Consider the following 13,357-nt stretch of genomic DNA (forward strand, 5'->3'; position numbering starts at 1 on the left):
TCACAAATCAAGTAAATACTGAAATAGGATCTGAGAGCCCAATCTCAGAAGTCCTTTAATGGTATACTGGATCAAGCAACAGCACACAGTGATGGAATGAGGGGGTTGAGGCGACGCTGGCGATATTGATCGGAGTCGAAACGGCCCGTCGGCAGCCAATGTCTCTCCTGAGCTAGGTGGTGAGAACAAATAGTCACCCTAGACATATGACCTGCTCTAATACCATGTAGAAAGAGATGATTATTGTAACACCCTCACTGTAGCAACTCCGTACATTCTACTGTTCCGGTGACCGGTGTCGGTCTGGACAGCTAGAACGTCCGGAAAAATATTTAAACTAAAGTTAGGAACCATAATTAACTCAAATATTAATAATAAAAATTTAGTAAAAATTTTAGAAATAAAATACAACCAAGTTAAATGAGCCGGTGCCCAAGCGATGGGTAACCAGAGGGAAGTTGCGGTTCTCGCAACGAGGAGCCCTAGACCCGGGGGAAAAATTATAAAATAATTTTGGGACTCCAGAGAAGGTTCATTAAGGTTCCTATGGCATTAGAATGCCAAGAAAATATTTAGAAAAATTTTTCAATTGGTACAGACAATTTCGACCCGTTAAGCCAAACGGAGGGCATTTTGGTCATTTCGCCTTCAGAGGTGATTTTTGGCCGACTTGTCCAGTTGAGTAAATAATTAATATGACATAAAATATGAAGAAACATTACTAAAAATTAAATTGAAATTGAGTAGTGATGAAAAGAAAAGAAAAATGAGAAAAAAGGGTTTATTTATGACATAAGGTGATGTCATTGAAAGCCACCACCAATCACTATTGAACAACCAATTAATTAACCAATAAAAGAGACCAAAAATAGACCAAAGGAATTAAAAATGCAGCAGCCATCTCCTTCCCCAAAACCAGCCAAAACGTAGAGAGAGAAGAGAGGGTTTCCACCATAGCCATTCTTTGCAAGCTTTCATTCTCATGCTTCCTCACCATATTTCCTCAAGACCCCAACACTAAAATGAATCCTTGGACCTAGAGGAAGTGTTTGGCAGCCAAGAGAGTACAAGAAAAGTGAAGTTTGAGCTTGGGAAAAATCTGCCTACAAGAGGTTAGTGCACCTATCTATTTAAAGCTCTTTATTTCTATGCTAAGGGACTTAAAATAAGTAAGGAATTGTAACTAAAATGAAAAAAATTATGTGTATGCATGCCATGCATTTTGGCAGCCCTATTGAAGGAATAGAAATGGAGTGTTTGATGGACTTAGAGTGAACTAGAGCTTAGGTTTAAAGTGTATACATATATATATATATAGAGAATGAAAGAGTAAATTAGGGAAATTGTGAAAACTTTGAAATTTTGCTAGGGTTTAGGAATGAAAATTTGACTTGGCTTATGAAATGGTTAAATAACATTCTAATGGTCAATTAGTGACCATTTGAGGTATGTTGACCATAAATTGGACTGAAAAATGGCATGGCAAAGTGGAATGGTAGGCTGCCTAAAGACAGCAGCATGGTGGCTGAGATTTCAGTCCAATTGGACTACCATAACTTTGGCTGTGTAGGTTCAATTGGTGTTTTGCTAATTGTACATGAAACTAGGCTTATAATGGCACATTTTTGCTGAAGAAACCATGCCCAAAAGACCAAAGCAAGAGGACCAAAAGTTGGCCCCAATCCGGAGACCCTGCAAACAGCCCCTGCAGAATGACCAAATGAACAGTAACTGTTCATTTGGCCATAACTCACTGTAGAATGGTCAAATTGACCTGAAATTTTTACAGTAACAAAATATGATATAGACAAACAACTTTCATGAAGAACATCACCCCAAATTATGCCATTAACCCATTCAAATTATTGGGCAAAGTTGAGTTATCAAACCTGCAACTCTGCAGATTTTCATTTGAGCAGTAATGTTTGGAGGACTATAACTCTCTCTAGAAAACTCGGATTTAGGCAATTCTTGAACCGATGGAAACCTAAGGTATGGTAGAACATTTCATAAGAAGAAAGTTAGACCAAATTATGAACTTAACTTGATCAAATTACTGACCAAAATTGGACCAAAAATCTGCCAGACCCAAAATCTCAGCATGAACAGTGCACGTGAACAGCCATAACTTGAGCTACAAAACTCCAAATTGAGTGATTCAAAAAAAGAAATTCAACTAGACAAAATAAGGAATAACTTTCATGTTTACCATTTCCTTAAATTCCCACTGCAATAGTGCTTAATAGAATAGTAAATTTAAGTTTCAAAAACTGAAAATTTTGTTTCCCTTGGTTAAAGCTTAGAAATGGTATTAATGCTTAATGCCAACAAGTTTTAAATGAAAAATGTGGTATGTTTGAAGTGCCAAAGTCAGTGTACATATTCTCTATGCAAAAGTCAACTTTCTTGTTGACCAATGAAATGAATAGTGACACCAAAAGTTAAAATTCAAAGATTGAAGAATTTTAAAGTATCAAATGCCCTAGTATACCTAACAAGATTGGTTTGGATAGTTTGGCATGCCAATAGGGTATTGTTTTAGCAGTACTGCGAAAGGCTTTATGCCTGTATTCATGGCTTTATGCCCGTATTCATGGCTTTTATGCCAGTATTCATGGCTTTTATACCCGATCATGTGATATCATGGCTTTTTAGCCATACTGACTGCATACGTGGTTGACGTTCTACGTCCCATGGTATGACGGCCCGAGGCACCGTGGTGTCCAGTGCCAACGACCCGTTATCCAGTCCAGTCGTCCAGTATAGGTTACTTGGGCAACCAAATGAATGGAAAAGTATAACTGTAATTGAACTGATTGTTAAAGAAAATACGAAAATTAAATATCAGGAATGATTATGATAGAATACAAAGAAACTCAAGATCATGAAGAAAATAATTAACAAAATGCATGAAGAAGTAAATATCATAAAACGTAATTAGCCCTCGACTAAACATTAAGTTGGTAATTATTCAGTTCTTATGAACACAATGGCTAAGAAATTATGATTTTTATTTGCATATTATATTTTCTTGTATTATTGGCACCACTAAGCTTTATGCTTAGCGCGTCGCTTTTGCAACGCGTAGGTACTGAAGATTTGGACAGAGGGCTCAGTAGACCACAGATTGAGTAAGGCCGTTCACAGTTCTGCATAGTGTCTGTGTCACCTCACCGTCTGCAGTGCATTGGTAGGACACTAGGTGTCATTTTGGTATTTTGTAATTGATTTTATTTTCTCATGTGTAAATGAACTTATGAAATGTAATTTGATGTTCATGTAAATAATGAGAATTGTGTTTGTAAATGGAAAAGTGAATGTGTATCTGTAATTTATATATGATTATCACATGTGATGAATGATTGAGAAATGAATGGTTGAAAAATGTTGAGATTTTGATAAATGGAATTGAGATGATTGAATATGAATATAGAAAGTGTTTTTCACAGGTTCCGAAGAACGGTTTTCTCCATTTTTAGCCGGTATTCTGCCGGATTTTCTTTAAAATTTTCGGAACCTCAAATAAATAAAAATTTCAATAAATGGCTTAAAATGAATTATATTTCACAAGTTATATTCAAAATTATGATAAAAATTAATTAAGATAAAATAGAGTACTCCGGCACACTGAGTGGCATTGCTTGCTCGGCTACACTGTAGTCGGGTAAGGGGTGTCACAATTATTCTTAATTTCAATTAATCTGTACATGGGTATATATATACAATTGATTTCTATAATTGTGTTCTACTAATTAGGAAGAAATCCTAAATAAGAAATTCTAAATAGAAATACAGAATACAGAATATACAGAGAAATAATATAGTGATTGACTTTTCATAACATAAATTATGAACTTTATGTAATTATTCTGCACATGATGTAAATTAATGAAGTTTGAAATTTCATATATGAATTGTGTGAATGGAAATGAGATGGAATTTCATATGGATTCATATGAGTGAAAATAATAGGTAATTTGAATGAGAAGATGAGAATGAGAATATATATAATTGTTTTCAAACAGGTGAAAAATCGTCAAATTATGAATAAATTAGGAGAAACTCCGTCAGTTTCTCCGATTGATTAATTGAACTTAAATTAATAAAAATTAAATGTGAATACTAGAAAATGTAATAAGATAAGTTAAGGCGCTCCAGCACCGAGTGTGATATGCCTTGCTCGGTTACACTGTAGACGGATAAGGGTGTCACAAGATAGACTTTTATTTCGACTCTAACTCCCTTTCACTCGTGCTGAACAGACTTCTAAGGATCTTGGGACTCTGAAACGTAACTCTGAGGCACCTGATCTAAATACCATCAGACTGAAACAGGCAGGGGAGCCTTTAGTTCAATTTAGAGTTAGTTTTAGTTTACATATAAACCCTAGTTTTCAAGCAACTTGAAGAGAATTTGCATCAGCATCAAGGAGAAAAACTCTCAGCTGAAGTTCCAAAAGTTCAAAGCTGCAAAATCTTTGTTCTGAGTTCTTCTATTATATTTCTTCAAATTGTCTTATGTTATTTTATTTTAATTTTAGTGTAACACCCCTCACCCGACTACAGTGTAGCCGAGCAAGGCGTGCTACAATCGGTGCCGAAGAACCCTATCTTATCTTACTTTATTCCTTTCATATTTTGATCTCGTTATATTTTAATATTAATTATTTTTCAACGGAGAAACCAGCGGAGTTTCCCCTATTTTATTACCAGTTGACGTATTTTACTATTTACCTGTTTGAAAGTTTCAATAATATTTTACAAATAAAATCTTATCAATTATTTTCATAACCATCTCATTCATATATCTCAATTTCATATTCATTTCCATGCATTATCTATATATTTCAAATCTGTCTTCGAATCCATACAATCTCATTCATGCTCAAATCACATAATTAAAATTTTCAAATTTCTTTAATTTACATAATTTCATAATTTACATGATATATAAATTAATTACATATGAAAAAGCTAATTTATTAAATTACATTACATTTCTATTAATTATCTGCTCATAATCTACATTATAATACAATATCTAGCATTTCATACTAAATACAAAATATGATCTATATGGGCCCTATCTACATGCATTGCTGAGGAGGTGACAACCTTTGACACTCTGCAGATCTAAACTCTCAAAATTTCCAGTCAAACGTCCAGTGGGTTCTAGCTTCAGTACCTACGCGAGGAAACAATTCCATCGCGCTAAGCATTGCTGCTTAGTGGTGCAATAATATAACAAGAAAATAATATACAAATAAAGATAGACATAAAACATAATTCAAATAATCAAGATTTATTTATACTTCACATGCGGTTTCTAAAATTTAATGTGTTATATCCTAATTTAGTCTTCTTTGAAAGTGTTTATTTGCCAATGTCTGAGAATAATGTACAAAGAAAAATGATTTGAAAATAATAAATATATGCTTATATTGTTATATAATCACATTTGATATATTTATTTATGTTATAATTTTCTTTGCTAATCTTTTAGCATTTTCTCTATACTTGCTAGGTTGTCTCAGATTATTTCATAATAAGTAAATTTTGATATATGTCCAGTTCATTTCGATTCTTTCTAATAAATAACTATCCTAATTTATTTTAGGTCATCTTACTCATTTATTTTATTTAATTTCTAATATTTTTAATTGCTAATATTCTTAACTTATCTCAATAAATTACACTGCCCAAGTAACCTATGACAGGCTGACTAAACTGGATAACGGGTCGTTGGCACCGACAACGCGGTGCCTCGGGCAGTCATACCATGGGACGCAGAACGTCAACCACGTATGCAGTCAGTATGGCTAAAAAGCCATGATAACACATAATCGGGCATAAAAGCCATGAATGTTGGCATAAAGCCATGAATACGGGCATAAAGCCATGAATACAGGCATAAAGCCTTTCGCAGTACTGCTAAAACAATACCCTATTGGCATGCCAATCTATCCAATCTGACACACGTGTCTAGGCAATACAAGGGCACATAATATTATTAAATATTAATATATTGTGTTTTATGAATTCATTATTTCATGAGAAATTTCAATTATAATTCATACATTCATTTGATCATTTATATGATCACAATTCACATCAATTATCCTTTTATACCATTGTACTCAAAATACTTCTCCTTTCTATAATAATGAGAACTAATGTCTCATTCATACATTAATATAGTTCATTTATTCATTCATTATGTTATTCATATTGATCACAATTCTAAACAATGGTTCACCTGTACCATTGTATTCAAAACATTTTCCTTTCTCATTTATACATTTAAGAATCTACTTATGTAATTACAAATTTTATATTTCAAGTTGAGTTACTAATATTTTATGAATTCCACTTGTGATAGGCATATAAGCCCTAACTATCTATTCACATCAATTAGGTGACTTATTTATCATGTTTCAAGTAATCCATGAAAATTTCATGGATTTCAAATTTATGCTCTTAATTTCCTTTTAACAGTTTTGACTAAGATGCATAGTCCACATTTGTCATACAATTCTAAGCATTTAAGCTTAGAATTGGTTCTAGGTCTTCATCTTAGTTTGTTACTCATTTTGATTACTATTCACCTTACTAGTCAACCAAAATGTTGACTTTTTCATACTTAAGGGATATGTTAATTCTAATTACACCAAGATCCCACATTTTGAGTTTTACATTCGCTAGTATTAATTGCCAATTGCAATTTAAAGTCCCCTAGATGCATTTCTAATTTCAAATTTTGAATTTCAAGTTTTGGTGTCACTATTCACCTCATTGGTCAACAAAAATGTTGACTTTTGGATAGTAAATAGGTGTATTGGTTTTAACACCCCAAACATACCACATTTTGTATTTAAAACTTGTTGGAATTGATTGCCATTACCATTTCTATGCTTAAAACCAAAAGGGCAGAATTTTCAGTTTTTGAAGCCTAAATTTACTGTTCCATTAAGCCCTGTTACAGTGGGAATTTGAGGAAATGGTAAACATGAAAGTTGTTCCTTATTTTGTCTAGTTGAATTTCCTTTTTTGAATCACTCCATTTGGAGTTTTGTAGCTCCAGATATGGTCCAAAAACCATAGCTGGCCGGATTGCCAAAACTGCAGAATTACCAAATCTGATAACATGAGCAGTGTTGTGGATCGCCATTTGGGTTAGGTTCTGACCATAATTTGGGGTAGGTTTCTTCATGAAAGTTGTTTGTCTATGTCTTAACTTGTTGCTGTAAAATTTCAGGTCAATTGACCATTTCTACAGTGAGTTATGGCCAAATCAAGAGTTACTGTTTATTTGGTCATTTCTGCAGGTGCTGTTGCAGGGTATCCGGATTGGGGCCAACTTTTGGTCCTCTTGCTTTGGTCTTTTGGGCATGGTGTCTTCAGAAAAAATGTGCCATTATAAGCCTAGTTTCATGTCCAATTGGCCAAACACCAATTGGACCTACACAGCCAAAGTTATGGCTGTCCAAGTGGGCTGGAATCATAGCCACCCTTGCTGCTGTCCCTAGGCAGCCTACCATTCCACTTTGCCATGCTATATTTCAGTCCAAATTATGGTCAACTTACCTCAAATGGTCACTAATTGACCATTAAAATGTTCATTCACCATTACCTAAGCAAGGTCCAAGTTTCTCTCCAAAACCCTAACCCTAATTGACTAAGCCTCCCATTCATGCATCCCACTCCTAATTTGCTATATTAATCATATAATTTATAAGAGGGGCAGCAATATGTCACTTTAAACCAAAGATTTCTCCTAACCCTAACTCATGTCAAGGCTGCCAAAACTTCATGAAATATAACCATGCTTCATTAATTCAATTTTTGTCAAATTTTTAACTTAACTTAGCTCAAATTCATGATTAGAAAGATGTAAAAGCAAAGGTTATGGCACTAACCTCTTTGGTGATTTTCTAAGCTTGTTCACACCTCACTTTCTTCTACTTTCTCTTATTCTAATTGCTGCCCAAGTCTTGCTCTAGTGGTAAGGGAAATTTTTAGTGAAGGGAGGACAAGGTTTTAAGGTGGTTTGAAGTGGGAAATGAAGCTTAAGGGAGCTTTAATGGTGGAACCTCTTCTCTCTCTCTCTCTCAACGTTTTTTAAGCTGCCCAAAGGTTGAAGATGCAGATTGGTTTTTCAAATTTTTGGTCACTTTTATCTCTTTTAATGAGTTTAACAAATTGTGATTTGTGGATAGGTTTTTAATAACATCATATGATGTCATTATTAGGTATTTTCTTTCATTTTCTTTTCTTTTCATCTCTACTCATTTTCAATTTAATTTTTAGTAATGTTTATTCACATTTTGTGTCATAATAATTATTTACTTAACTGGACAAGTCGGCCAAAAATCACCTCTGAAGGCGAAATGACCAAAATGCCCTCCGTTTGGCTTAACGGGTCAAAATTATCTGTACCGATTGAAAAATTTTTCTAAATATTTTCTTGGCATTCTAATGCCATAAGAACCTCAATGACCCATCTCTGGAGTCCCAAAAATTATTTTATGAATTTTTCCCAGGTCTAGGGCTCCTCGTTGCGAGAACCGCAACTTCCCTCTGGTTACCCATCGGCAGGCACCTACTGCTTAACTTGGTTGTATTTTATTTCTAAAATTTTTCCTAAATTTTTCTTATTAATATTTGAGTTAATTATGGTTCCTGACTTTAGTTTAAATATTTTTTCGGATGTTCTAGCTGTCCGGACCGACACCGGTCACTGGAACAGTAGAATGTACGGAGTTGCTACCGGGAGGGTGTTACATTTAGTATATTTATTAAGCTCACCATGAGTGAGTTGTTTGTTTAATTCTAGAATTAGGAGAGTAGCACTCTTAATTTATGTTATGGATATATACTGAGTTTATTTAATATATTTGAGTTTTGTTCATTGATTCAATATTTTGTGTTCTTAATGCATGTTATGTGTTGATACCTACTTAGTCATAATATAAGATATTAGTGGAAGAATTGAAAGGTGAAGATTAGTATTGGAAATTAGAATTTTGAACTTAAGAAATCTGACCTAGAGATAGGCTAAAATCCTTTATAGAATCTCATAATTAATAAAAGACTTTAAAGGGTTTTAATAAAGATTGATCGTCACAAAAATAGGATTCAAGTTAATTAAATATACCTTAAATGCATTGAGAGAGTATTTAAGATATTTTAGAATTAATTTCCATTAAATGGTAATTTACTCTAAACTTTTTATGACCTTTTTTGCTAACGGAGTGAATACTTGGAGTACTTTTTGGTCACAAATTGAATTTCAAGACTTTACCCAACAAATACATCAAATCACATGATAATAAATTATAATTTCCCATTGTAAAAGAAATATCTAAGTAAATATGAAAAAAAAAAAGAAATACTTGAAGTCATAATTGTAATCATAAAATTAAAAAAAAAATAAAAAGATACATAGTTTAATATTTTTTAATTAATTTAAAATTTAATACTGTTAAATTAAAAGTTGTTAATATATAAACCATTTAATTATTAAATTTTATTACATAAATAATTTAATCTCTAATTTTTTAAGTAATTTTTTAATTTAATTTAATTTTATACTATAAGAAATTAGAATTGAAATTTTAAAAAATGCATTCATTTTAAGAATTTAGGAAGGAAAAAAAAAATAAATTTATAACCTTTCTTTTAAAACAATTTTGCATTTCAATATGTATCTCATCTCATAAATATGATATTAAAATACAAATTGCAAAAATCTTTCTAGAAAATTTTCAATTTAGAAAAATGAAATTTTGATTGTGATCAAGTAAAAGTTAGTGCCCCTTTCAGGAAATTTCATTTTAACAATCATGGGTTTTACTGCTATTGGGTACTAAGTCTAAATGACCAAAATTCTAAATTTCACAACCAAGTAAAGAATAAGGGCTTTTCCTCATTTTCACTTTATTTTCTTATCGGATAGGTTCTCTGACAGTCATTTAATTTTATTAATTATTTTATTTTAATTATTATATTTTAATATATTTCAATAAAATTATTTTATTTTTTATTTTTTTCTTCACTAATAATTACTCAAATTAAAATTTAATAGAATTTTGGATGAAATTCTTATATAATATGTCTTATACAACTTTAAATTACAAAAAATTTATTTCTTTACAAAGTCGAATTAAAAAAATAAAATTTATCCATTTATTGTTTATTATGTTTACTTACTCTTATTTTTAAATAAAAAAATAAATTTTAATCATATCAATAAAGATATAATTTTTTTTTTGAAAATTTAAAATCACATAAAATAAGTTATATAAAAGATTTATCAAAGATTCTATCTAATTTTATTTTGAGTGACTTTTTAATGAACAAAACATATAATAATTGATCTTTCTCCTATCTATTAGTTTAATTTTAATTTTCTTTTCATTTATTATATTTTAATTAAAAATAATAACAGATCAAGTTTTAACAAATAATTAATCTGATCGAATTTTAATAAGATAAATTTCGATATTATATAATAAGATTTAAGATAAATTTAAGTTTAAAAAATAATATTCATAATAAATAAATTTATATATTTTTTATTTTATATAAAAAAATTTAAATATTTTATAAAATTATTAAGATTTTAAAATATAAATTATTAATTAAAATAATTTTTTATATAAAATATTAATTAATATATATAGAATTAAATAAATTTAAATTTTTTTAAATAATAATAGTTTAATTTAAAATAAATTTAAATAATTAAAAATAAATTTTAAATAATTTAAATTTTTATAATATTAATTAGATTTGAATTTGGGTGGATGATTTTTATCGGTACGCATAACAATCTCTGATCTCTGCGCACAGCCGGGATCCTAATCCAATTTTATTATATAATAATCACTATATATCGTTTGAATTTTCCTTCTCTCTCTCTTGTCTCTCTCTCTCTCTCTCCTCTCCTTATCCACCACCCAATTGCTGGTTTTGTATGGAAGTTTCTTTTCTTTGACATCCTGTGATAGGGTACTTATTATTCTTAACATATATTAGAATTATAGCAGCATTATTGATTTTCATTTTTTTCTTTTTTTAGTTCATTGTTCTTGAAGTTTACTCTTTCAATCCAATCCTGTCTCTATCAAACCCACTTTTTTTTCCCTCGAATTATTTTTTTATTGTCTAATTAATTATCTTACATGGAATCTTCTCTTAACGTTCTTCTAATCTTGCACGCTAACGCTCCTTTCTCTTTTCCTGGCAGACTTATGGGTGATTAGTGAATTTATTGTAGGTAAAGAAACTTATGGTATCTTGCCTCTCTTATTCATGTTTTGATCTTATGCAGTAAAAAAACTGCAACTCTGCTTTTCACTTTCCAACTATTGGGAATTTTTCTGCTCTGTGAGTGATCACTCTTGCTTTTCGTGTATTGGGTTTTCTTGAATTCAGCTGAATTGTTTGTGTAATTTTTTTTTTCTTTTTTTGGGTTTTCTTTTCTGTCGGTGTTTATTAGACCTGAAACCTGAAATTGTTGATTAATGGCGGAATTGGTGGGTCCTCGATTGTACAGCTGTTGTAATTGTCGAAACCGTGTTTCTCTTCATGATGATATAATTTCTAAGGCTTTTCAGGTGAAGTACTTGAATCCCTGAAATTAAATAATTTTTTCAAGATTTTCTGGCTGTTTGTTATGGAAATTAAGCTGCTGAATGATGTGGGATTCTGTATACATGATTATTTGATTGATCGATTGAGCTGTTGTATGATGTGGGATTCTGTATATATGATTATTTGATTGATTGGTTCAGCTGTTGTATGATGTGGGATTTTGTATGTATGACTAATTGATTGCAAAACCTTGTATTGCAAATTGTTATAGCATTTGATTGATTGGTTCAGCTGTTGTATGGTGTGGGATTCTGTATATATGACTATTTGATTGAAAACCTTGTATTGCAAATTGTTATAGCAACTCTTTTTGATAGAGGTTTCTTTTCTTAAATTTCTGCTTTTTTTGGTGGGTCTTGAGAGGGAATTGGGTGCTGAATGAAAACATGAATCTCACCTGGGGTTACTTTAGGTGGACCAATTAGTTTTTTTCTGTGAAAATAACAATAAGGAGAAGATAATTTTCTTTTTGTTTTCAACTTTGGAGTTTATTTTTTATAGTAGGAAGTTACAAGAAGAGTTTTGTACTGTTCAACAATCTCTTCTGTCATTTTGTTCATAGGGAAGAAATGGCCGAGCATTTCTGTTCTCCCACGCAATGAATATTATTGTGGGAGCTAAAGAAGATAGGCATCTTCTGACTGGTCTCCATACCGTTGCTGATATTTATTGTGCTGATTGCCGTGAGGTTTTGGGTTGGAAGTATGAGAGAGCTTATGAGGCATCTCAGAAATACAAGGAAGGGAAATACATACTTGAGAAGTCAAAAATTGTTAAGGAGAACTGGTAGCAACTTGCTTGGATCCTCTTTGATTTATTCCACCATTGATTGTTAAGCATATAATCCTTGGTAATGTTTATTTTGTACAGAAATTGATAATGGAATTGAAATTTTCATTGTTTGTCAATGTTCATTCTTGCCATGTTCCATATCTGAAAGATGTTTGAAGTTTTAATCTCTCTGTCTAAATATTAATTTCCCAAAAAGCTGATTATGGTATTGCTCCAGTGTTCTGTCTCATTAAGTTAATTGACTGCAACTCTTGTATAGTAATTACAAAAAAAAAAAAAAAAAAAAAAAAAGAAAAGGGAGATCTGGCAAATGTATGGGTTTGAAATGGATATCTTTCCTAAAAAATTCTTCTTTATATCTTTTCATTTCGTTGTTTGCATTGTTAACTGAGATAGGAGGAGAATGTATTTTGACTATTGTGCTTAGGTTTTGATTTGAAGCATTTGTGATGATTTGGCATATAAGATTGTTTACACGTTTTATGCATCGGTAAAGTTACTTTACTTGTAACCTGGAGAACATGGGTTCGAGTCACAGAAATATTCTCTCTACAAAGAATGGGGTAAGGTTGCATATATTAACTCTTACTAGAGCTCAATTGTGGGATGTTTCATGCACAAGGGTATCTAAAATAAGTGCTCTCATGGAGAGGATGGTACAGATATTATTTTATTTTTATCAGGTTATATATGTATTCCATTTAAAATGACAGCATTTTAGGCTGAATGAACTGCCTTTTATAAGTGAAATGCAATTTTTTGGTGCTTGCTTGTTCATAGAATGATACTGTCTTCTCAAAAAGCCTGCTGCTTAGTTGTAATAGATCATCAAATCTTGAACAAGGTAAACAGGTCAAATTTAAAAAAAAATATTCTGAGTAACTTCATGTCATTGTAAACAATTGTCTCAT

The 13,357-nt window shown here is 31.4% G+C and overlaps 1 protein-coding gene across 5 annotated transcripts; it reads left to right on the top strand.

Annotated features, from left to right (window-relative positions):
- The first annotated feature begins 10,912 nt into the window (after positions 1 to 10,912).
- LOC110650843 (protein yippee-like At4g27745) lies at positions 10,913 to 12,568 on the top strand. 5 transcript variants are annotated; one of them, XM_021805965.2, is made up of 4 exons: positions 10,913 to 11,009; positions 11,332 to 11,387; positions 11,500 to 11,617; positions 12,217 to 12,568. In XM_021805965.2, exons 3-4 carry the CDS (start codon positions 11,525 to 11,527, stop codon positions 12,442 to 12,444), a joined length of 321 nt encoding a protein of 106 aa, XP_021661657.1. In that variant the 5' UTR covers positions 10,913 to 11,009; positions 11,332 to 11,387; positions 11,500 to 11,524; the 3' UTR covers positions 12,445 to 12,568. The 5 variants fall into 5 exon arrangements, with proteins under 5 accessions (XP_021661657.1, XP_057991231.1, XP_021661656.1 ...); XM_021805964.2 differs by having other exon boundaries at positions 10,930 to 11,009; positions 11,248 to 11,387; XM_021805967.2 differs by lacking the exon at positions 11,332 to 11,387 and adding an exon at positions 11,248 to 11,277 and having other exon boundaries at positions 10,936 to 11,009.
- Positions 12,569 to 13,357: the final 789 nt, after the last annotated feature.

The sequence above is a fragment of the Hevea brasiliensis genome, chromosome 2 (genome assembly GCF_030052815.1).
Source record: "Hevea brasiliensis isolate MT/VB/25A 57/8 chromosome 2, ASM3005281v1, whole genome shotgun sequence".
Lineage (NCBI taxonomy): Eukaryota > Viridiplantae > Streptophyta > Magnoliopsida > Malpighiales > Euphorbiaceae > Hevea > Hevea brasiliensis.

Excerpts from the sequence above, each read along its gene's own strand:
- LOC110650843 (XM_021805965.2), top strand. The coding sequence starts at position 11,525 with ATGGCGGAATTGGTGGGTCCTCGATTGTACAGCTGTTGTAATTGTCGA. Across the intron at positions 11,618-12,216 it reads TAATTTCTAAGGCTTTTCAG|GGAAGAAATGGCCGAGCATT; the intron begins GTGAAGTACTTG and ends TTTTGTTCATAG.